At 33.1% G+C, this 25,046-nt stretch overlaps 1 protein-coding gene across 2 annotated transcripts in view; it reads right to left on the bottom strand.

The window, feature by feature from the left end:
* The window catches only part of SPOCK3 (SPARC (osteonectin), cwcv and kazal like domains proteoglycan 3), a 483,784-nt gene that overhangs the window by 174,859 nt on the left and 283,879 nt on the right, over positions 1–25,046 (bottom strand). For both annotated transcript variants that reach the window (XM_078069416.1, XM_078069415.1), the window contains exon 5: positions 9,039–9,162. In XM_078069416.1, the coding sequence (XP_077925542.1) occupies positions 9,039–9,162 (124 nt within the window). The remainder of the gene's footprint in view (positions 1–9,038; positions 9,163–25,046) is intronic.

The raw sequence follows: 25,046 nt of genomic DNA on the forward strand, positions 1-25,046 counted from the left end.
TATGTAGATTGGTTTCATTCTTCTGCTTGGAGCTTCCTTGCTGTTAGCCTTAAATAAATGCTGCATGAGACAAACTGAGTGGATCTGGTCCCAGAATCTGTTGATCATGTTAGTTGGAATGGTTGATGGAGTGGTGTATTTGTAGGTACATTCTCTGGAAGCCAAAAAGATGTGGAAATGAGAAATGGGGTATTGTTTGGAGGTAAGTCTCCATGGGTCACTCATATTTCTGCATATCTTGCAATCAGAGGCCTAGGCTGTTTTGTTCTGTACAATCTTTTCAAGGATTTTCGTGTAGAAAATTTGGACAATATTTTCTCCTGAAGTACTTGTTTTGAAATTTTTAAAATTTTCTTTCAATATTTTAAGTGTATTTTTAAAATCCCATTAATCCTTTGAGATAATTTTTGTTGGTGTAATGATATAATATTTTAAACTTTTTTGGTCTGGTTAGATTTTATTTTATTAATCTGTCATTTTACTACAATGTGTCTAGATTTGAATTTCTTCTTATTTATCTTATTTATCTTGTACACATTGTACTTCCTGTATTGTGAATTCATGCCTTTCAACATTTCTGGAAAATGTTAAATTTTTCTTTTACTATCTTTCTCCACCTTATTATTTCTGGTTTCTCCTTTTATATTTCAGAAAAAATTTTTTTATACCTTTTCATTCTACTTTCTATTGTTTATTTCCCTTTTTGGATCATTTTTCTGAAGTATTTTCTGAAATATGTGAGCTGTTTTTCTGAAATACACACAAACATATATAATTACATATATAACAGTTTATTCTTGTTACATATATTTTCTGTTTTATACATATAGGTCTATATTCATATACACACATATACTGTAGGTCATTAATTCTCTTCATCTAATCTGATATTTAATCTATCCATTTAACTTTAATTAAAAAGTTTTATTTTAATTGAATAAATTATATTTGGTTCTTTTACAAATTTAGTATTTTTTGAAATTATATTGGTTTTGTTTGTATATTTCAAAATCACTTCAAGTCTTTAAACATTTCACGCATTAAAAATATTTTACATAGTATTTGGGGCGCCTGGGTGGCTCAGTCGGTTAAGCGACTGCCTTCGGCTCAGGTGATCCTGGAGTCACGGGATCGAGTCCCGCGTCGGGCTCCCTGCTCGGCAGGGAGTCTGCTTCTCCCTCTGACCCTCCCCGCTCTCATGTGCTCTCTCTCATTCTCTCGCTCTCAAATAAATAAATAAAATCTTTAAAAAAAATAAAAATAAAAATATTTTACATAGTATTTCTATGTTTCAATATACCTACTTGTTTGTCTAATGAAAAAAAATAAAAAATAAATAAAATACTAAAATCATTAGACAAACAAGTAGGTATATTGAAACATAGAAATACTATGTAAAATATTTTTATTTTTATTTTTTTTAAAGATTTTATTTATTTATTTGAGAGCGAGAGACACAGCGAGAGAGGGAACACAAGCAGGGGGAGTGGGAGAGGGAGAAGCAGGCTTCCCGCGGAGCAGGGAGCCCGATGCGGGGCTCGATCCCAGGACGCTGGGATCATGACCTGAGCCAAAGGCAGATGCTTAACGACTGAGCCACCCAGGCGCCCTGATTTTAGTATTTTAGATATCTGAGACTTAAACATGGTTATGCTATTATTGTTTTTGGCATTGTTCACTCTTGCTCGTGTTGTCTTTTCTCATTTTGTTTATTAGTTTATTTCTGTTATATAAGCATGTCACTTCCATTTATAATATTTATTTACTTATGTGTGAGCAAAGAGTCTGCAAAATAAAATCTGGGGAATCCTTAGAAACTTGAATTACCAATACTTTTCTACAGAAAGAATTTATGTTGGGGTTCCAAATAATCAAGAATACTGCCTACATGAAATCCCTTAAATTTTACTTCTTATACTGGAGCTTTCCTGACCTCTACTTGGAGGTAGTGTAATCCAAAAACCCAGATGCATAAAGAGCAGGTTCAAAGGTATAAATATTATACCATAATAATAGCCTTATTACCTAAGGCTACTTCAGAGAGAAATAGGCTACTTTTCATATTCTTAGTTCTCAATGACAGATACTTTCCGCTTTATTTTTACTGGGCGTATAGCTGTTTAGATGATCTTCTAATTCGTATACATCACAATATTTTCATGTAAAACCTACTGTAACATTCTTTTGCAAGGTGTTCATCTTCAAATTTCCTGATTCTAGCTATTGATAGTATTTTTTTCCTCCTAGTTTCTATATTATAATCTCTTGCCTCCCGGTTTCAGTTTGCTTTTGTTTAATTGACTTGCTTCAGATGCAATAGCATATTTAATCCATTGCTAATTCACATAATAAGGCTAATTTCCTTGGTAGAGCACATTTAGGGTGGAGGGAAATTAAAGGACATTACGACATACAGTGATCATAGAGTATTGTGGGAAAATACAAATTTGCCCATGTAGTCACTGAAAAGGATATGGCAGCCACACACCATTGGATCAAAATCTTTTAGATTTAGATTTATTGATTATCAATATTTCAAAGACAAATGTGTGAAACAGACATAGATTTGCCAACTTTTCATCTTCCTAAAGCGTTAAAAATAATTAAATAAATTAGTAAAATTACAAAAAAACCTATAATATCACTTGAGTTTTGGAAAGGTCACTTTAGCACAGTCACTAACACAAAAATAAAAAGGTTATAATCTCAAAAACACATCAAAATATAAATTTAAAAGTTAGTTAAAACTTGGGGCGGCTGGGTGGCTCAGTCGTTAAGCGTCTGCCTTCAGCTCAGGTCATGATCCCAGGGTCCTGGGATCGAGCCCCGCATCGGGCTCCCTGCTCGCCTGCTTCTCCCTCTCCCACTCCCCCTGCTTGTGTTCCCTCTCACACTGTCTCTCTCTGTCAAATAAATAAATAAAATCTTTAAAAAAAGAAAAAAAAAGTTAAAACTTTATCCTACACTCATTGAATGGCAGCTACCAACATATATAACTCAAGAGTCTTAAACAAGCCAAGCAAGTGTGCCTATGTCTACCTTAAGGTTAAAGAAAGAGAGGTACAACATAATCAATAGAGCAATCTCCTGGAGAAAAAGGGGCATATATTTGGAGTATGGAGAGAGATTAGAGCACTAACATTCAAAAATACAGTGTGCTCGCTTAACTTCAACAAGTCACCTTCCAAAGATAATTACGGTATTAAAGTATATTGTAGTAGAAAATAAAAATGAAGTTAAATTTCTTCAATATAATACAAGTTGCAGAAAAATGATTTAGTGAGTTAAACAATTTAGAAGCAAGGCAAAAAGGTCCATTGCCATAGCAATAACATATTGCATTATTTATAACTGAGAAGGTGGAAGAATTGTCTGAATATTTAACAATAGAAGCAATTAGTTTGCTCTAACAATTCTTTTATAGACATGGCACGTGGTTTTCATGTTTAAACCTAATTTTCTTAATTTTCCTTTTTCTTTTTGGAAAACAAAAAACATTCATCACTATAAACTATTTCCCTTACCTTTCTATGTGCATTTAAATACACTAATAATATGAATGAGTATATATAAAACGCTAAATGCTCAACACTTTATATTCCATATATATAGAATATTCTGAGAAGAAAATAAATCCAGGATTGAAGAACAAAATAATTAGAATTTATTTTTACTCAATATTTTCCTTATGAAATTTCCTTATGAAAACTCAGTGATTATTTCTAAATAACTTGTTCATATTCAGCTGATTAAGAATTTATATTTCACCTTTATTTGGTAATGATATTTAACCCAAACATGTAATATTTACAGAAGAAGAACATATTAGTTAGTTTCTCCTGAATGAATATTTTTTTGGTTAACAAGAAAATTACATTGGAAGTTCACCCTCAATTGACCTCCAGGGAAATAATTGATGTCCATAGCATGCTAAACACTGAACACTAATAAATGACTCCAAACTTCCTCATTTCTGTAAGCTGAGTTTTATGCTTACCACCACTTCACATTTTTTGTTCCTAAAGTCTGTTCCAATAAGTTAATATCATAATTATATAATTTAACTAAATATGACTTAATATGCGTAAGTATCAGTGCATAATACAGGGTTGGGTTTCCCTGAAAACAATGTTGAATGTCTCAGATCCAATGAAAGTGAATATTCTTTACAAAGTTCATATCTAAATAAACATGTACAAAAAAATTCTAAAAGACTGGGAATTGAGTTTTGTAAAAATTAAATAATATTCTACCCATGAGGTTATCTTTCAGACTCTTGCTCCATTTTAAGTGAAAATTTAGGAATTCACTTATTTCCCAACAACTGAAGACAACAGAGTTTGCATTTTGTGCTTCGATATATGCTGATGTGGTAAGAATGGGGAGTGTTGGAAGCCAGATCAATGTAAGGACAGGAAAGCTTTAGAACTCCCCACAAATATAGACACTTATCTCACAGAACATGGTATCTTATCAGGCACCTGCATACTGTGTAGAAGTTTGTACTAGATGTCTTATTGAGTTCCTTTCAAATCTGAGATTTTATGATAAAGTTCAGTCATATTATTTCCTCTAATGTTCAGTGGTCTATTAAGAGCTTCTCCCAGTCAATGATTCTGTTAACATGCTGTAGTTATAATCTTGATCAAGTTGGCATACCTAAGCCGAAAATACAACCTAGCCTACACCGAAAAGCAGTTCAAATAGAAACAGTGTACATCTGTTTCTGAAGGTTGATCTTCCAACATAAAATTATCTCAGCTTAGACAAAGTATTCAGAGGAAGGTACAGGACAATTAAATACTAAATATTAATAGATGCAACACATCAAAATGGTGAGGTGTCAAGAAATTTGTTATCTTTTAAAATGTACAGAGGACTACTAGAATTAGCAACTATTATGAAGAGAAAGTAATAGAATATCTCAAATATGGACAAAATAAAGAAAAATAAGACACAACAGTAATATGTTGAAACAAAATGGGATTTTTTCAAGATGCAACAAAAAGTAAATGCTTCCCCATTAATGTTATTGTTGGTCTAGTTTATTTAAAAAAATAAGAATTCAAAAAGTAATCTGTAGGGATGCAATAATCTGAAGGGATGCAACAGTGGTTCTCAACTATCCCCACACATAAAAATCACCCAAGGAGGTTTTAAAATTCAGATTCACAGGATCCCATCCCAAAACAATTTAAATAGCATGCCTATAGCCAAAGTTGGAAGCTCCAGTATAAAATGGTTAAGCTTTCTACTTGCCTTCCCTCAAAACACACACACACACACAATTTCTTATAAACAGTGTTAGTTCCTAAAGAATTCACCAGTATTAAGCTCAATTGCCAAGCAGTGCATGACTAAATATGAAAAAAAAGTTCAAAATCATCCAGTGTGTTGTCCCCAGGGAGTTTATATTATCAATGCCATGCTGAGTTCTAAAACACTAATATTATTTATTGACTTCTTCCCAGCAAATGTAATATCCAATTCACACCAGTCAGTGACAAATATATCCATGGTCTAATATGGATACTATACTGGAGAACAATTCCTAGTTCTTAATGAAGCAATACAATCAAAATAGACTTTGCCTGAAGTAAAGAAACCAAGACCTTTATCTTTTGTGTCAATTCCAGGAGCAATTACCTCTCAAATAACCTTGAACAGACTTATATTTTTATTTTTCTGGCATTGCTGAATTTAAAAGAATTCAGAAAACATTTGTTCTTTTAAAAAGAAAGATTAACTAGGATTCTATAAAAAGTGTCAATCGTTTTTCTTAACAGGTAAAAATCAGATGTTACAAAAATAGTTCTCACAAAAAAATCACAAAAGTCCCAATATTTTTCCAAGTAAGTCAATTTTTTCACAATTTTTCATCCTTTCCTTTGCCTTCTTGTGTATACATTTTTAAAATACTCTGCTGAGGATTTCTAGACAAGCTGACAAGTTCAGAGCTTGAACTCCAATAAAATAATTATTCCAAATTGGTCACACTGTGTAATGAGATGTACTTTCCAAAATTATATCTTAGGGCATTTGACTAAAGTCTTCCTTTGCATACCTTCTGATAACCTTTTTCTTACCCCATCCCTCAACTCCTGCACCTGTTATACTTTGTAATGACCTCATCTCCAATTAAGTTGTACAGTGGAAACATGATTTCTAATTTCCTCTCCATAAATTGAGCTGAAGGTAATGAGGAAACATTGTGGAGCCAAAATAGAACCTGAAGGAAGATCATTTGTAGTAGTAAAACAAACAAACAACTGTATATGCAAGGGAACCAAAATATAGAAAAATGTTAGGAAGACCAGGAGAGCAAGACTGGGCTTCCATCCTGGATGTAAGGTCCCACACTCTGGGCTGATAGTACCTGGCTTCTGGCCAGTATTTAACATATCAGGAATACTTAGCTGAGGGATTGGAAACTTCAGGTAAGGAGTTTCAAGGACCATACTAAACCTAGAATTTGGAGTTCACCATTCCTGCGAACTCAAATGCCCATGAGTCCCCCAAAGCTGTTTAAATCTCCCCGTCAGAATTTGCTAAGCCTATTGACAAAGTTGAGTGAGCCAAGAGCCAAAATAAATATCTGTGACCCCTGCACCAATCTTCTGTTTTCATCTCTGGTAAGTAGATGCTGGAGAAATAATAAAACTACCATTTCAAGAAGGCATTTGTTTCTGTGGTCTTTGTTTTTGATCCAATATCTAAATAGCCTAGGGCAATACTTTGTTTTAGAGAAAAGGGAAAAAAAATGATAAGGGCCTTATTTTGAATTTCCAGTCCTATAAACTTTTAAAAAAGTATTATTAAGGATTGTTTAATATAAGTTCTTATTGGGCTAAGATCTCCATTTAGTTTGCATTGTTTTATACAGCTCAGCCTCACTGCTCTAAGATTAGTATTGGTGGTCTAAAGTGGAAAACTCACCAAGTTAAATTAGAATCAGTAGAAATGAGGATGGTGATTTGGGATTTACTAAAAGTTCATATTCATTTGAACCACGTACTTTCCACATCTTTTTTGTCAAGGCATGCATTGAAAGTGATACATATGCAAAGAAATATTAAAATAATAATGCAATGGTTTATTATTCAATGGATTACTCAGAATGGTTACAATTCAATGGATTACTTAGATTGGCTTTATTAACAGTATTCATAAAACCATATGATTTGTAAGTTGGGGGGCGCTTCGAGGATGCTTAGTACAAAGAAGAATGGGGAAACCCCATGGAATTGGAAATATATGTGAATTAATCTATTTATGATAGGTATATTTAATCTTGGGTGGGAATATGATTGCATTTCTCCAAAATCATCAAACAAAGCCTCCTATCTGGTTCCAAAAGGAAGAAATCACTCATGATTATGTTTGTGTTCTGTGAAACTAAATTCGAACAGAACTGATCACCTACTAGGAACATCCTTAAAAGAGCCCCAAACAAACAGGTGGTAGACTAACGTTAGCACACTCCAGGGGCACTCTGGACACAAACATACTAGTACCTCTAGCACATACACTTCTAATGTTGAGAAAGACAGGCTTATCCTAGCTAGATGCCAGTAAAAATTACAGTCCCTCCCTTGATTCAACCTGTTCAGCCATGAATGTACATCGAGTACAATTAAGATTAAAATTTGCTTGCCATGTAGCTCTGCCCACCAATTTGAATATTATAATCTGCAACCTTTGTCATCATTGAATAAATCAGTATCATGATTTACACATTATCATGTAGGATTTGATAATATGAGATAGATTCATTCTCCCTTGTGCCAAAAGCATGAATTTTCTTAACTGTCAAAGCTGAGATTCTGGACCATGGTAAATTCATCAAGATCAAGGTCATATTGAAATAACCAGTAACAGTCTCCATTCTCTCCTAGCAATACACACCTTTAAAACCTCAGCAAATTATCACATCGCAGCTTCACCAAGATAACACAGTCCTTAGCACCAAATAAGTACTATGCATATATTTATTGACTGGATGAATCTATCTTATCATTGCAGTGCTATTGTTAAGATTAGTGATTATAAGTGCAAGTGTAGCTTGTGAGGACATATTTACTAGGAGAAGGGATGGTTCATAAAGAGGTATCCACAAAACAAAATGTTCAGGTAACTAAAATTTTTTGGAACTCCCCTTGCAGTAAGGAAACTCAGATATGAACTGAAGTAAAGTTATTGTGTAGTTTTCATGTATTCTATTTAATGTGAATATTCATCTAGTTCCTTAGTAAGATATTAATATGTTTAATAAAAGGGAAAGGTCCCAATGGGGACAGAGTACAATATGTTACATTATCTTTTAAAAAAAAAGATATAATTTTTAAAAATCTAATTTCATAAATTTATCTGGCCCCAAAATTTCATGTAAGAGCTTGTGAGACTACATTCCTTCCTGTCACATAATCAAAGAAAATTTATCAATGTCTTATTAGGTAAAGTTCTTAAAAATCTATATAACTGAATAATATGGGACACCAAAAAAAGAGGCAGAATAATGTAGAGGAGAGAATAGAGACACAAAATCAGAGACGGCAACACATCTTGATTTCAATGTCAGTAAATATGTGACATTTGTTATATCTTTCTGATCTTTGTTTTTCTCATTTGTTAAAAGGAATTTTTGGAGGCTTTTTAGTAATACTATAGGAAATAACATATGAGATAAAAGAAGTAATGATAATGACAGATGGTAGCTGCTATTGCTGTTATAATGATAATAATTGTTAGCATTATGGTATGACATGGTTACATTTCTGACCTCTTTCATAGCAGCAACAAAGAAAATGTTGCTTTTAACTGTTCAGTGTTCACAACTTTAGTATTTCAAATTTTAAAAATTCTGATATAAGAGAAACCAATACACATTAAATCAGATTCCAAACCAGTGAGATTATTTGCATTGTTTTAAAAGCTAAATAAATTATTTGGATGACTACATGGGAGAACTAATAATTTTATTCATTTAATAGTAAATACACATTACATGTTTCATACGAAATGACTATAATTGTCTTTACCTGAGAAGAGTAGGTATGACCATCTGAACCACACACAGGGTTGGTATAGACCACTGGGCACTGCTTGCAGGTGGATGATACGGGACCCCTCCGTTGCTTATGGCCTACTCCTGCATCTTTCATGCTGTTAAAACAACAACAATAACCATACTTAGTGAATTTTTTAAAATACATAAATTGATATTAATGCCATGCCTTTTCTTTATGTCATTCCAACTCTTGAAGGCAAATTATAAACAGTAAACTCCATGTTCATTTTCAATGCATTAATCAATATGGTATTCTTCATTATAATCTTTTATTTCATATATCAAGATATTCCCATAATAAAATAAGAATATATTCTTTTGAAATATTCTGCTGGTCACATAGTTATGTTTAATGATACAGATTTTTTGTTTTAATTTGTAGCTGTGATGTATTTTTGATAATCCCCGAAACAGAAGCAACAATTACTTGGCAATAAAGAACTATTCCATTAAGAAGAGTAACTGAAAAGAACACCTAATTCCCCAGGTATACCCAATGTACCTGAAAATAAGAGAAGCTTATTTTGAGAGAAAACAGCAATAAAGAACTTTTTCAGCAATGACTAAAATTTAGAAAGCCAAATTAGTAGTTTTAGTGATAGCCAACCCTCTTTTTATTGTGTAGAAATAACTCAAATAGATCCATTTTGAGGCTTTGATCTAGAATAACTTGGGAAAACCCATTCTTTTCTGTTACCTACACTTAGAATTATTTGTTTTTCCACTTTGATTAAACTGCTTATTGCTCTGCCTATTTGTGTGAACCGTTTACATACAGAGGGTAAAGTGCTAAAAAATAAGAAGCAAAATAATAGGGAATCTATTCAAAAACATTTAATATTTAGAAATTCTTTAATAAATCAGTACTCATTCATTAAAATTGTTTGTAGAGAGAGTAATTTGATGTGTCTACTGTGATGAGAAAAGATGTTTTACTAGAAACATTTGCTTCTATTTGCTTTTCATTTTTTTCATGAATAAGTCAAACCTACAAAAAAGTAATCCTGAAATACTATTAAGAAATATAGTAATATTTTTATTATAGGGGAAGAAGTTCAAACTGTGTTTGAAATTTTAATAAAATTTGGAGGGACATTGAGAAAAGGGTTTTTTATTCTCTCTTCTTCTCCCCCCAACCCTGCTTCTCTCAAAAATTTTTCATGAAACTATCATAGCTCTTAACACTTCTCTTAATGTCAATTTTGTAAATTTTGCCAAAAGACTACTTTAAAATTTTGTCTGGCCACAGAGTTCATGTAATAAGAATAAAATGGGAAAAACAACCATGCTGCTATTACTAATTAAATAACTGGCACAAAATTCTAATGGGAATTAAAACAATAATTGGAAAACTTGGAACATTACTCTATAACACTTCAGACTTATAAATTGCAGAAATGGAGAGCAGAGGGAAATAAAAAATATATATATTCTATTTGCATTGTTCTTTCACATTGTATAATCAAAATAAGGCATAAAATTATGCAATCAGATACCTTAGGAGAAATTATTACCAAGTTCAGTTTCCTCATCAATAGGAAGTATTTTATTAGAAAGTATTTTATTAGAAAGTATTAGAAAGCATTTTATTAGAAGAAGCTGTATGCTTTGGGATACATATATATATATATATATATATATATATATATACCATATTTATATAAAACAACCACTTTAGTTATCCTTATTCTCTTCAAAGCCAACATTGCTTTCCAATTCCTAAAGTACACCAATAAAAATGGTATTTTTTATTTAGACTTCATCCTGGTTAGAATCTGCTGAAGTATCATCAACATTATAAATATTATAATATTGCATATATTTGTACCAGCATTTTGAATGAGTTGCTGCCAAACTATACCATGTCCCAAACCAGTATTTACTTATGTTTATTTTTAAATAAATGCATTAGATGAGGGTAAGCTAACCAATATTCATATTTTAATATATAGTATTCATACCATAACACCTGGAGAATGAACTGTGAATCATGAACATTTTATTATATTCCGTAAATCCAAAAGAAAGTGCTTAGCATTTTGTCATGATAAGATAGTCCTTATAGAATAGACTTTACACTTAACAAAATAGTCTAGAAAATTTGAGCCTAAATTTGAAATCTGAAATTCTAAATATTACAGTTTTTATGTGTTCTTAAATCATCTCAGACTGATGTAATTTACACATGAAGAAAATTAATTATTTCGTTTTCTGTAGAAAGACAAATTACATTTAAGCACATAAAGGGCAATATAGAATATACTTTTTCTAGCCATGTATTCATGTTAGAATTAAGGTATAAATACAAATGAATTTTTAGGAATCTTATTTGACAAAACAAATACTTCTACAAATTCATAACTTGATTAACAATGTACTAACTGGAATCACCAGGTATACACAAATAAGACATGTGCTTTCTTTATTTCAAAAATCAAAACATCTATGATTGAAAAAATAAAAGAGTTACATGTGAAAACAAAATAAACAGTATAACATGGTAGACACTGGAGGAAAAATAAACTATCATTAACAAAGGCTTTAGGATTCTGAGTAATGCTGATCATTTCTAAAGGCAGGAGTTGAGCAAGGCTTTGCAAATATCTTGCTGCCCCTTAACACTTAGCATTGCTCCACCTGTCAACTAGCTCTATGTGGTATCTCTACTCATTCCATTCACCATGGAAGACATGTTTGCATCCCAGAGTCTATTTCATCAAAGTTATCATGTGAGTCAGAATTTGTTTGATTTGGTATCAGGAATGCTCCTCAGAATTAACATTACTCACAATCTTGTCTATTAAAATACTTGTCTTGCTCTTAGGAAAATTAGTGAAGTAGATGAGGTTATAACTGAAAATGTCTAAGGTTTAATTTAATATCTGTGTAGTGTATGTAATACATAAACATATATAATTACATGCAGTGGAGATTTTCTTTTTTTGTTTGATTTTTAATTACATTTTGAAGGTCCTATTTAAGGAAGAACAATTGTGCTTCTAAGTGAGAGACAGTCAAGGAAGTCCAAGATGGGCAAAGTGAAGGGCTTAGGAAAAGGCAGAGCTGGCTCAGGCTATCAGAATTGAGTGTCTGGCATCTGTGGCAGGAGGAATGACAGGTAAGAAACTAGCATAAGCAAAAGCATCACTAGGCATATTATGCTGAGTATTCTAAATGTAAAAGATTGTTAACCTTTGAAAGTAAGTCTAATTTTTTGATATACCAAAAGCCATTAGCAGTTAATTATTTTGAATTATTATCAAAGGGGGCAATAAAATTTCCCCCCTTAATGAAGTACAAAATTCAAGCTGGCTGCAAAATTCTGAAATTATTTAGAAACCACTCTTCCAATAGGAACTCTGCTAGAATAAACTTCTTAAAGGTCTACCTTTAAGAGAACTATTTTTCAAAAATACATACTTGAATTTTGAAGACTTGAGTTAAAAATTTATTTACTGACTTTACAGTGGCAACCTATATACGGTCATAATCCTTTCCCTTAAAGAGCAAAAAAAAATTGTATTTTTGAAGCCAAAGAATTGAAGCAATTAAATGATAATCTATGACAAATAAAGTCAAGGATTTTTCTCAAAATCTTCTTATTTAAATATTCCACCATTCAGGCACTAAGTTAGCTTCATACCAATATGCCTGTTATTATGTTTCTAGGAGGTGGAAAATTAAACTACTCAAAAGAATTTATACTATTGCTAGGGCTCCTTTACATGACTTATTTTGAGGCAGTTGCGTTGTAGCATCTTCTTATTACCTGAGCTGTCTCCTGTGCTCCTGATGTATCTTTCACTCTGGTTTTCAGGGTTAAGACTGAAGCAGCAGTCACACATGAAAGCTCAACAGTCCCTTATTTTTCTAATAACTACAATGTTAATTACTGCTACATCTATTTATTCAATTATGGTCTATTTGGTTTTCTGTTTAGTTAATCATGTTGTGCATTTTAACAATATAATTTGAGTACCATGTCCATGTTTTAAGATTTACATTGATTTTGGAAAGAGCACAAAGATGTTACCGAAATGGTTAGCAGGAAAAAAAAAAATCTCATTCCAGTTTGATTTAATTTTTATACATGACCATTCATTAATCAGTCTTGACAAGTCAGTAACCTCCCTGGGTCTTAATTTCTTCCCTTATATAATGCTAAGCTTCATCAGTTTGGATCATTTGATCCTGAGCATCCCATGAGTCTATAAACCTTTAATAAAATTACTTATACAAAGATACTCAAAAATTAGAAGCACAGACAGTGCATACACGCCCTATGTTATGATTTTAGAACTTGACAGTGTTACCAAGTGAAACAAATATATCATTATGGTGTGAAGGATGATGTTGAGTGGGGCAAGAGACAGATTGGAATGCTGAAGGTGCAAACTTCAGCTATCTCAAGGTAGCAAACGAAAGGAGGAAGCCCAGTCTTGTGATAACTAATGAAAGAGGGAAGATACAATATGGCTTTGCTTAAAGAGACATAATTACTATGGAAGTATACCTAAGAATTAAATAATATTTGTATTATAATATCAAACAGCATCATCAATAAATCATAAAAATAAAAAAATATATCATATTTATACTATAAATAATTATATATTTTTCTAAAAGTCAGGTTTTTAAATCTGACATCACACATAATAAATTCTCATTTCTTTAGGCCATAAATATGCAAACAGAAAAAAAGTCAATTTATTTATTATATATTTACCTTAAAAGGGGAATCATCCGTATATAAGACTTAATTCCTTAAGTGTACTTGCTTCTTTCTATATACACTTATATTAACTTTGCTTCAACAAAAGAATTTTATTTTAATCTGATAAAACAGCATTAAAGTGAACACAGATATTCTGTGAATATCCCAGCTGAGGACAGCCTGATGTGATGTACTTCTTGTCTGGTTAATACACCTAACATTTCAATTCCTTTGGGCAGTCAGCTTTTCAAGTTCTGCCAGACTTGTGGAAGAATTCTTTCTTAAGACACAACTAACAACTTATGATTCATTTCCTATTGGCCATAACACTTCAAGAAACAAGGCTGCTTTTATTACTTTTTTTTTTTTTTTTTTTGCCATCGGTCTTAGAAAAGGACAGATGGTATTAGCAAGGTGCAGGAAATTATCTTTTGGGGCAAAAGTTCAAAAGCCTTGTACAGAACTTATTAAAACTGTAGTAGCCACGGGCGCCTGGGTGGCTCAGTTGGTTAAGCGACTGCCTTCGGCTCAGGTCATGATCCTGGAGTCCCGGGATCGAGTCCCACATCGGGCTCCCTGCTCAGCAGGGAGTCTGCTTCTCCCTCTGACCCTCTTCCCTCTTGTGCTCTCTGTCTCTCATTCTCTCTCAAATAAATAAATAAAATCTTTAAAAAAAAAAAAAAAAAAAAAAACTGTAGTAGCCACTATTTGCTTCCCATGATTTTTGTACTGTGATGACAGTAGTTTAAGCAATGAGTCAAGGCATAAACAATCAATTTTAATTTTAAGTAAAAAGCCATATTCTACAAATACAAAACAAACATTTATTTATATTGGAAACATTATTAACTATAGCTACTAAACTACAAATATTAAAAATAAATTGGCATAATTTATTCTGCAATATGAACAGAAACTCTACTTGTTCCTTATATATTACAAAAAACTAAGATTCATAGAAAAAGCTCACTTGTAGATGTATTTCGAAATTCAATAATAGGAGTAATTAATAAAATGTATCTTTAAAAACTATTCGAAGCATAAATTGAACGCATCCTAAAAATTGATTGTAGTAATAAATTCTTATCATGAACTGTATTTACCAAGTCAACTTAAATCATACAGTACTGTTGCCAGGAAATAAAAGTAATTAGTGATTTAGGAAGCATATTTTTTTTACAGAGTAATAAAATTGAACATCAGAATTTAGACTTTAAAGAGATGTGGATAATTTATAATGTTCCACATTTTCTTTGATCAAATGTTAAAATAATATTGTAGAGTTATATTGCTACTTAAGTAGAATACAATTTAAGTGAGGTCTATTTCAATAACCAGTATATTTGAACGTAGGTCTTGCTAACACAATAAGCCAATTAGTGAGGCTAATTTTCCGTCAAAGAATGTTTCCCTGACCTTATTTTAAAGCTATGTTATCATTGTGAGATTTGAATCATGGACAAGTTATGATAATTGAATGATACAGTCCATCAAGTAAATATTTTTTTCATTAAGCAGTGAGCATATTTACAATTATTAAAGACATCAGTAAATAACTTCAAATTTCAATATAGACATTACTATAAATGACACTTATAATCTCTTTCTCAATCTGATCCCCAATGGACTGAATGAGTAATAAAGGTTTAAAATGTATAAAATGTAGATGATGCCAAGATGTAGACTGCCAAAATGTAGATGATGTCAGATTGTAGTCCTTACTGTTTCCACATAATTAATTTCAGACATTATTTTAATTACTAAAGCCCTCTTTATTTAGCTTTGGAAAAAGTATATTCAACTGCAAAGGATGTTGACTGTGTAAAATTTAGTCATTGGTGGAGTTATTATGGATTAGAAATGTCCATAAATCTACTTCCAGCAAAATACAGACCAACAGATTGAGAATTCATGATCTTACATATGATAAACCAATTATCTAATTAACAAGTATGTATAAATGTATTCATTGGAAGAAGAACTGGAAAGTTGCTTTTTGTTTTCAAGCCAATAAAATTTCATCAAATAATATTTTGGGAACTGAGTCAAGTATTTACACAAATTAAAGTTTAGATTTTCATGGGTGTTGATAGTCTATTACATGCTAGACTCATATATTGCAGTAATATATATTATTTTAGCAATCATATACAGTATGTGTTATTTTTTAAATTCTGAAGCTAGAAATAGAGAGGTGGAGGGAGCTTAATTATCTTGCTCAAATTTCTAGTGCTTATAATTACAGATACGGACTTCAAGTGTTCAATTTTTTACTTTATCACTAATGTTTTCCTTGCTACAATGTATATATAAAGTTTTAAATGTCATGGAAAACCACATCCCATATTTCATAAATTTCTATATCTGTTTTACTTAACAGGTGAAAAATGACAATTACTTCAAATTTTACTTAAAAAAGGATCTACACCAATATGTGTTGTCTAGAGTACATATCTGGCTGATTAAAACTGAAATTTATATAGAGTGCAATAAATAATATATCACCATACATGTGATTCTGATTTAGGGAATCAATACAAATATTAATTTACTAATACATGAATTGGTTCTATTTAATTTGCATAGATAGGTGTAATTTCATTCCAGACATGAGAATGTTCATGAAGTCTAGCTTCCTATATTTAAAATAATAATTCAGAAATTCTTTGTTTTTTTCAATTATTAATGTTCATAAATAAAGTGAGCTTTTAAACATTAACTAATTATTACTTGAACATGAAATAGTTCTACAATGCCTACACTGAGCAAAGTCTGAACTAAGATTTAGTTCACAAGAAGGGGTGACTCTTAAAGATCAAGGAGATTTTATATTTGGAAAGAACGTATTCACATTTTTAAAATAACAATGACAGATATGCAACTTAAAAAGAAAAATATCTACTAAAATAAAATGACTAATAATACAACATTTACCAAGAGACATGAGAAAATAGTCTGTGTGATCAAATGTCTTTTTTTGTTCTTTTTAATCTGTTTTTGAGTATAGTTGAAACACAATGTTACATTAGTTTCAGTCGTACAACATAGTGATTCAATATGTTTATACATTATGCTATACTCACTGCAAGTGTAGCTACCATGTGTCAACATATAACACTACTACAGTATCATTGACTGAATTCCCTATGTTGTGCCCTTTATTCCTATCACTTATTCATTCCATGAATGGGGACACACAGGGAAGCCTGTGTCTTCCACTTCTCTTCACCCATTTTGCCCATCTCCCCACCTTCCTTCCTTCTGGCAACCATCAGTTTGTTCTTCATATTTAAAAAAGGTCAGACGCTGTTTTTTCTTTGTTTGCATATCCATTTGTTTTGGGTTTTAGATTCCATGTATGAGTGAAATCATATAGTATTTGTCTTTCTCAGTCTGCCTTAATTCACTTAGATTCTCTAGATCTGTCCATGTTGTTGCAAAAGGCAAGATTTCATCCTTTCTATGGCTGCATAATATTCCATTACATATGGCAAGATTTCATTCTTTTTTGTGGCTGACCAGTATTCCTATACATATAAGCCATATTTTTCTTATCCATTCTTCTATGGATACATTGCTTGCATATCTTGGCTATTGTAAATAATGCTGCAATAAACATAGGGGTGCATACATCTTTTTAAATTAGTGTTTTTATTTTCTTTGGGTAAATAATTCATAGTGTAATTACTGGATCATATGGTATTTCTATTTTTAATTTTTTGGGGAACCTCCATACTGTTTTCCATAGTAGTTGCACCAATTTACATTTCTACCAACTATGCACAAGGGTTCCTTTTTCTCCACATTCTCACCAATACTTGTTATTTCTTCTCCACCTTCTCACCAAGACTTGGTATGTCTTTTTGATTCCATGCCCATGAATAGGAAGAATTAATATTGTTAAAATGCCCTTACTACCCAAAGCATCTACAGATCCAATGCAATCCCTATCAAAATACCAACAGCATTTTTCACAGGACTAGAACAAATAATACTAAAATTTGGATGGAACCACTCGAGACCTGAAATAGCCAAGGCAATCTTGAGAAAGAATAACAAGGCTGGAGCTATCACAATTCCAGATTTCAAGAAATACTACAAAACTATAGTAATCAAAACAGTATGGTACTGGCACAGAAATAGATATGTGGGTCAATGGAACAGAATAGAAGGCCAGACATAAACCCACACATATATGGTCAATGAATCCATGTCAAAGGAAGCAAGAATATACATTCAAGAAAAGACAATTTTTTCAATAAATAGTGCTGGGAAAACTGGATAACTACATACAAAAGAATGAAACTGGACCACTTTCTGACACCATACACAAAAATAAACTCAAAATGGATAAGAGACATAAATATGAGACTTGAAGCCATAAAAATCCTAGAAGAGAACATAGTCAGTAATTTCTCGGACTTCAGTCATAACCACATTTTTCTAGATATATCTTCTCAGGCAAGGGAAACAAAAGCAAAAATAAACTATTGAGACTACATCAAAACAGTAAGCTTCTTCAGAGCAAAGGAAGCCATCAACAAAACAAAAAGGCAGCTTGCTGAATGGGAGAAGGTATTTGCAAATGACATATCCACTAAACGGTTAAAATCCAAAATACATAAAGAACTTATGCAACTCAACACTAAAATGTGTCTCGATTATGAAAAATTCTTTTGATTTTGTTTGTTTTTCCAAACAGAAGGAAATATTTTTAGCTACTCTTCAACAAATAGACCTGACAGCTTTTGCAGAAGCTTTCAACAATTAAATACCACATTTTATTTAAGAAACCAGTCCCTAAAGTTCATTCAAAGTTCAAGGAAGGAAAACAGTTTTTACTTCATGTGTTGTCTTTATGAAAGTCATTGCTATTGACCTCCGCTTTGCTTACTGCTTCATTGGAAAAGGAAAGTTAGAGAAGTAAGAAAGGAGAAAGAAGCTACCATGTTGTGCTTGAGTCTGATTTATAGGCTGAGAGAAAGGTTAAGAGTACAAAACCTTCACTGTGCATCAGCTCTTACATTAGCTCTTATTTTTCAACTAAGCTAATTAATAAAATTAAAAAGAAAGTTGGGACTATGGACTCTGAGAAACAAACTGAGGGTTCTAGACGGAAGAGGGGTGGGGGGAGGGGTTAGCCTGGTGATGGGTATTAAAGAGGGCACGTACTGCATGGAGCACTGGGTGTTATACGCAAACAATGAATCACGGAACACTACATCAAAAACTGATGATATAGTGTATGGTGATTAACATAACATAATAAAATAAAATTAAAAAAAAGAAAGTTGGGAGTTTTTGACTCCATAGTATTTTTCTCTCTACCAGGTTTTATTCAATTCCTGTCCTGAAAGCATATACTTCTTTTTTTTTTTTTTTTTTTTTGAAAACATATACTTCTAAGCAAGTGTTGACTCCTTCTGATGTAATAAGGAATAGAATCAGATATGCCAGACAAGGACATTTTCTTCAAGCAACATCTCAACAATGTGTACAATATCTAAAATGTTATCAGAAAGACCTTTTAGTTTTATTATTCTTATTTAAAATATGTTATTAGTTATAGTTACAGCTACTGACCACGTCCTAGGAACTGAATTAGGCATTATTACAACCCTATCACTAGCTCACCTGATAACCTGTCATCTTCTAACCTATAAATAGTAGCTACGCACCCTTCTAAATATTGTTTATTGATTTTCTCATGAATATACCCGATAATGTGTCCAGAAAGTATTTTACAATCTGACGGTACCAGGTGGGTGAGTCATTGAATGCATAGAGCTCACAATATGTTTGGAGACAAAAAGATGAGCATAGCTGGCAGTAAGGATTTTCCTATAGTCCAACAAGTAATAAGGACAATTTAGAGCCTATATGGCCAACTTCCTACTCATGTTTGAGGTCACAAAATATTTTATGACTCTCTAAGCACACTTTTACCACCTCTTTGGTATCCTATGTACTCCCTTTGTAACTTATACCTTTTATTTACTTAACAATTATATTCTAACAGCCATCCATATTCTTATCTTTCTCATTTAACCCAGAATTACTCATTCTCCTCTAGTTCTGAATCTCTATTTTGCCCCCGTGACATCTGCTAAACCATCAGGAGACATACTTATGCCTGATATCTACTCCTATCCTACTTCTGCTATTTCTTCTATCTCTGAGTTTGGGAGACAAGGAGCCAGTTTTAGCAAAGGCCTGCCTTTTGTGGCCTAAAAATACTTTTAACTTCTGTTGAGTCCCTCCATTCACAAGCGAGCAATTGAGCAGAAACAGAGATCATCCCAATCACAGCATGGGATTGTATATAAATCAAATTTAAGCACAGCATCCTCTGGAGTCACCATACCAAGCATTTCGACCTATGTGCTATTTGCTTACTCACGTTCCTGATTTTCTTTTGGTTAGATCATGCTTCCAGAAATAGAGTTTCCAAAATTTGAGAATGTATTTGCTTCCTAAGTTTGCTGGAACACATTACCAAAAACTTTCTGGTTTAAAACAACAGAAGTTTAGGGACCCCTGGGTAGCTCAGTCGTTAAGCATCTGCCTTCAGCTCAGGTCATGATCCCGGGGTCCTGGGATCGAGTCCCCCATCTGGCTCCCTGCTCAGCAGGAAGCCTGCTTCTCCCTCTCCCACTCTCCCTGCTTGTGTTCCCTCTCTCGCTCTCTCTCTGTCAAATAAATAAATAAAATATTTAAAAACAAACAAACAAAACAACAACAAAAAAACCCAGAAGTTTAATCTCTCATAGTTATGGAGGTCAAAAGTCCAAAATCAGTTTCCCTGGACTAAAATCAAGACACTGGCAGAACTAACTTTCTTGGGAAGCTCTAGGTGATGGCTGTCATTCCTTGCCTTGTGACCCATCTCTCTCTCTGCTCCATCTTCACACTGTCTTGCTCCCCCCACCCCCTTTGTGTCTGTGTCAAAACTCCCTCTGTCTCTCTTTTAAAAGGACACATTGTGATTGCATTTAAGGTCCACCCCAACAACCCAAGATGACCTCCTCCTCTCAAGATCTTTAATTTAATCACACTTTTTGCCATATAAGGTAATATTCATTCTTTTGTCATATAAGATAATACTCACAGATTCTGGAAATTAGGATGTAGACATATCTTTGGGACAACCATTCAGCATATTACGGAAAGGATACTTAGAAGAAGAGAGATTTTATCTTTCTCACAAGAAAGGAGCTATAGTAATGAAGTCTCTGGTTTGGAGAGAGGTCTTACTCAATCCTATGTAGAAATTTACAGTGAGAGTGTATTTTGTCCTACAATTACTCTAATGAGCCCCTGTACATCTAAAAGAGGAACGTATGGTCCATGTCAATATCTTGGGACTTACGTATTGTCCTTCAGCTATTACAAGGCTGTGCTACTCTGCAAGTATGTGCTTAGTCTCAACCATAGAAACACAGCCAGATCTCACTTTTTCTTCCATCAGGAGAGAACAGTTCTGGGCTTCCCAATCCATGTACTTTAAACTCCTCTTATGTCTCAGTGCATTATACCATCTTACTTGACTATTTTTAGGGAAACTGAGTGTTAGAGTTGTGAAGAGTGGAAAAATGATAAAGTTGCCATTTTTATGGATGAACAATAAAAACAACAATCATATCAATGTACCTCATCTGACCCTCAATTTGGTAGAAGAACAAGTGATAAAGGCAATGGACTTCTTTTAGTTCTTTGGCATTTAAGAGTAGTGGTCACTGGGGGCAAGTTGAAAGATAATAGTAGGTAGATGGACTAAATGTCATGTGATAGGGAAAAATATAGTCTCCATGGCATCCAGTGTTTACAGGAGAGAGGCCATTACATTATACCACGAATCTAGTTCAGAGAGTGTGCTCCATAGGCTTTGTTCTATGTTCCAGATGATTTTCCATTTTTGTGTTCTGCTAATCTTTTCCAAAATTTTCCACAAGCTCTCTTCCCTCTCCACTAATGTTCTCACCTTTTAAACACAACTCCTCATTCTTCCTCCGGTGTGCTTCCCTGAGATTGGCACAAAGTAAGTACTCAGTAAGTATCACTGAAAGGGTAAGTAAAGGAAAGCAAACAAAAAGAAAGCAAAAAAGCAGGAGGAGGGAGGGAAGATGGGAGGGAGGAGGAGAGGGAGGACAGGGCTCCCTGGTTGACCACAAAGGATGGTTCCTATTTTCTTATCTTAGCTCAATGTCTACTTAAGAAGCAGAAATTCTATAGCTTTATTGTCTTACTAGTTAAACTTGTTATATATAATTTGTAAAGTAAGTCCTTGTTAAAAGTCATTATGGCTGGCCATATTAAAAGCCAGTGAATTTGAATAGAATAAAATAATAGAATTGGCTCTGAATTCAAACAAGAGTCTTATTTTTCCTAACAATTATTCTATGCTATAGCATAAAGAAACATGACAAGGGCATTTTATATTATTTCCCTCAGCAACTTCAGTCTATCAAGGACTCTTTTTTTTAACATGCTCTCCATTACTCATGTAGGAAGTAAGCATCAGGAAATGAACAACTTGGCTCTTCACAACTGTATGAAGAAGTGATTTATACAGGTGTCTTCTTTTCAATGATTCTTTGACTCTTAAAAACATGGTGAATTTATTGCCTTTTTTTGCTTCTATCAACTTTTTAGACTAGAATCTATTTAATCTATAATCTCATGCTAATTTTCTTTGAAAAATACTTTGCCACAGTCTCTCTTGCCCTTCTGACAGTTTTTTTTTTTTTTTTTTCTCTTTGACCATTTAAAGGCAATAAAACATGTAGTAGACAAAGAGCACTCTATATTTCCCAAGTCCCCCATTAGCACTGCCTGCAAGGAGTAGAATGCTGGCTAATGATTTATCATGTTTACTGTTACAACACTGACCAAAGGCTGGGGAGTGGAATTGCTGGGCTGAATAAAATGTTAGTGAATCCTTAGCTGTGGGATCACAAGGCTAAGTTAAGAAGCTCTCCTGAAAGTTGGCCAGTGTCTTTCTATATTGAAGAGATGTTTAAATGGGTAACCTAATCTACTGCAATGCAGCTGTAGACTTTATTTTTTTTATTTTGTTAAGATTTTATTTATTTATTTGCAAGAGAGAGAGAGAGAGAGAGCAAGGGGAGGGGCAGAGGGAGAGGGAAAGAGAGAATCCCAAGGAGACTCCCTGCTGAGTGCAGAGCCTGCCACTGCATGGAGCTCAATCTCAACACCCAGAGATCATGACCTGAGCCAAAACCAAGAGTTGGATGCTCAACTGACTGAATCTCCAGGGCCCCATAGCTGTAGACTAGATCAAATAATATTTGTGTACTCTGTGTTTCTTGTGGAAGTTTATTTTCTTGGGTTTGTGTTTGCTTATTTTGCTTATAGTGGTTTGATAAAAATCAAACTTGAATTACTTAGGATTTGGGTGCAAATAGTCAAAGAAGCCTTTGACTTATTTTAATCCTTTTGGTATATTATCCAAACATCCAAGTTTAGGTAAAGAAGTGTGCCGTGGATTGTAGCATGGCAGATTGGCAAGCACTGGGGTTTTATGCTGAAGCTCCAACATGGGATAAGTATGATTTATTTATTTTTTGTTCTTTGCATATATGTCCTTTGGTGAAAATTTTCAGTATTCCTGAATTCCTTTAATCACTTCCCAATGACAGACCAAATATACCCTTATAGTAATCCTGTCCCACAAACTTCATGGATATAAATATAGATCCATGTTTATGTACTACTATGGCTTTTGTAGAAAAAGGAACTCTATAAACTTGCTTACAGTTAAGAGTCTTGTCCCTACATCAACAGAAGGAAGACAGCCTCCCCTCACCAAGGAATACTCCTCTTGGTTTCATATGTATATAATATACTAATTTTTATTGTGTCATACCACTGAATTTGAGGGTAAAGCTGTTAAACATAATATAGCCATAAATAACAGATATTTAAAAGAATATATACATATTAATATCTAAAACAACTCATTTTAACATAGTAAAAAAGAAAAGGATAGAAAGTAATTCCTAGTCTCCTCAATTTCAAGTCAGACATCAATTCCACCATTCTAAGTACAATTTATTTTTATTTATTTGTTTGTTTATTTATTTATTTATTTATTTTATTAAAGATTTCATTCATTTATTTTTCAGAGAGACAGAGTGCACAAGCAGGGGAAGAAGCAGACTCCCCACTGAGCAAGGAGCCCGACTCGGGACTCGATCCCAGGATCCTGGGATCATGACGTGAGCTGAAGGCAGACACTTAATCGACTGAGCCACTCAGGCAACCCTCTAAGGACAATTTATTTTTAAAAAAATAATTATTAACTTCTTTACGTTCCCCAAGTATAGAACTGCAATCTCGGACTTAAAAGTGTGAAGAAATAAAGAAAGCAGAAATACCATTCTCAGCAAAATATATGTTGAAGTCAATATTATGCTTGTGAATTTCTTAATATGCAAGATGAGAGTTTAAAAATCCATTCTATTTTAGGATAATTAATATAAATCACATTAAAGCATTAAAGTTATTTTTTACAATTCACTTTAAGCAAGTGTGCAAGTATGTCTCAATCCTACTGAGAAATCATAAAACACTTTTCTTCTCAAAGTTCCACACATCAATTTACACAACCACTTGAGTGAACGATTCGGAGGCAGATTTCCTTTCAAAGGTTAGTTGTTTTTTTTTTTTTTTTTTAATGGGAAGATTATTGTTCAAACAGCATCTCTATCATTGTCATCAAGAGAAAATCAATTATGATATAATAATCCCTTTGGTGAAGTTAAATTTTACAAACCCTTAGATTAGAATGAAATGCAGATGTTGAGTACTTGGTGAAGCTTTACTAAATATAGAACATGAGAAGAAATTAAAATGTGGTTTATGAATTATTCATTGAGTTTTGTATTCAATAACCATGAGAACCCTGTGGTTCTTAGGATCCTGTCGGCGTACTTAGAGTCACACAGCATGCATGGTCACATCTGCAGAACTTCAGGGTTTTCGAGGATATGAGGAAAATTATACATCTTTTAACAGAAAATTGTCACCTTTGGCATTTGCTTCAGGATACGTTCTCCAGATATCATTTGAAATAACTTTGTGGAAAGGTTTTGAGATCTGTTTTCTCTAATGAACTATTTGAACGTAGTTTTCAGACTTCTGTCCTTGACAGAATTTTAAAACGCTGCCTTCACTTCCATGCAGGTCAACTGCTGGTAAGAGATATTTTAACTTCTGCCATTTCCCTGTGACCTCTGACCTCTT

Source organism: Halichoerus grypus, chromosome 3 (assembly GCF_964656455.1).
Source record: "Halichoerus grypus chromosome 3, mHalGry1.hap1.1, whole genome shotgun sequence".
In the NCBI taxonomy this organism is placed as follows: domain Eukaryota; kingdom Metazoa; phylum Chordata; class Mammalia; order Carnivora; family Phocidae; genus Halichoerus; species Halichoerus grypus.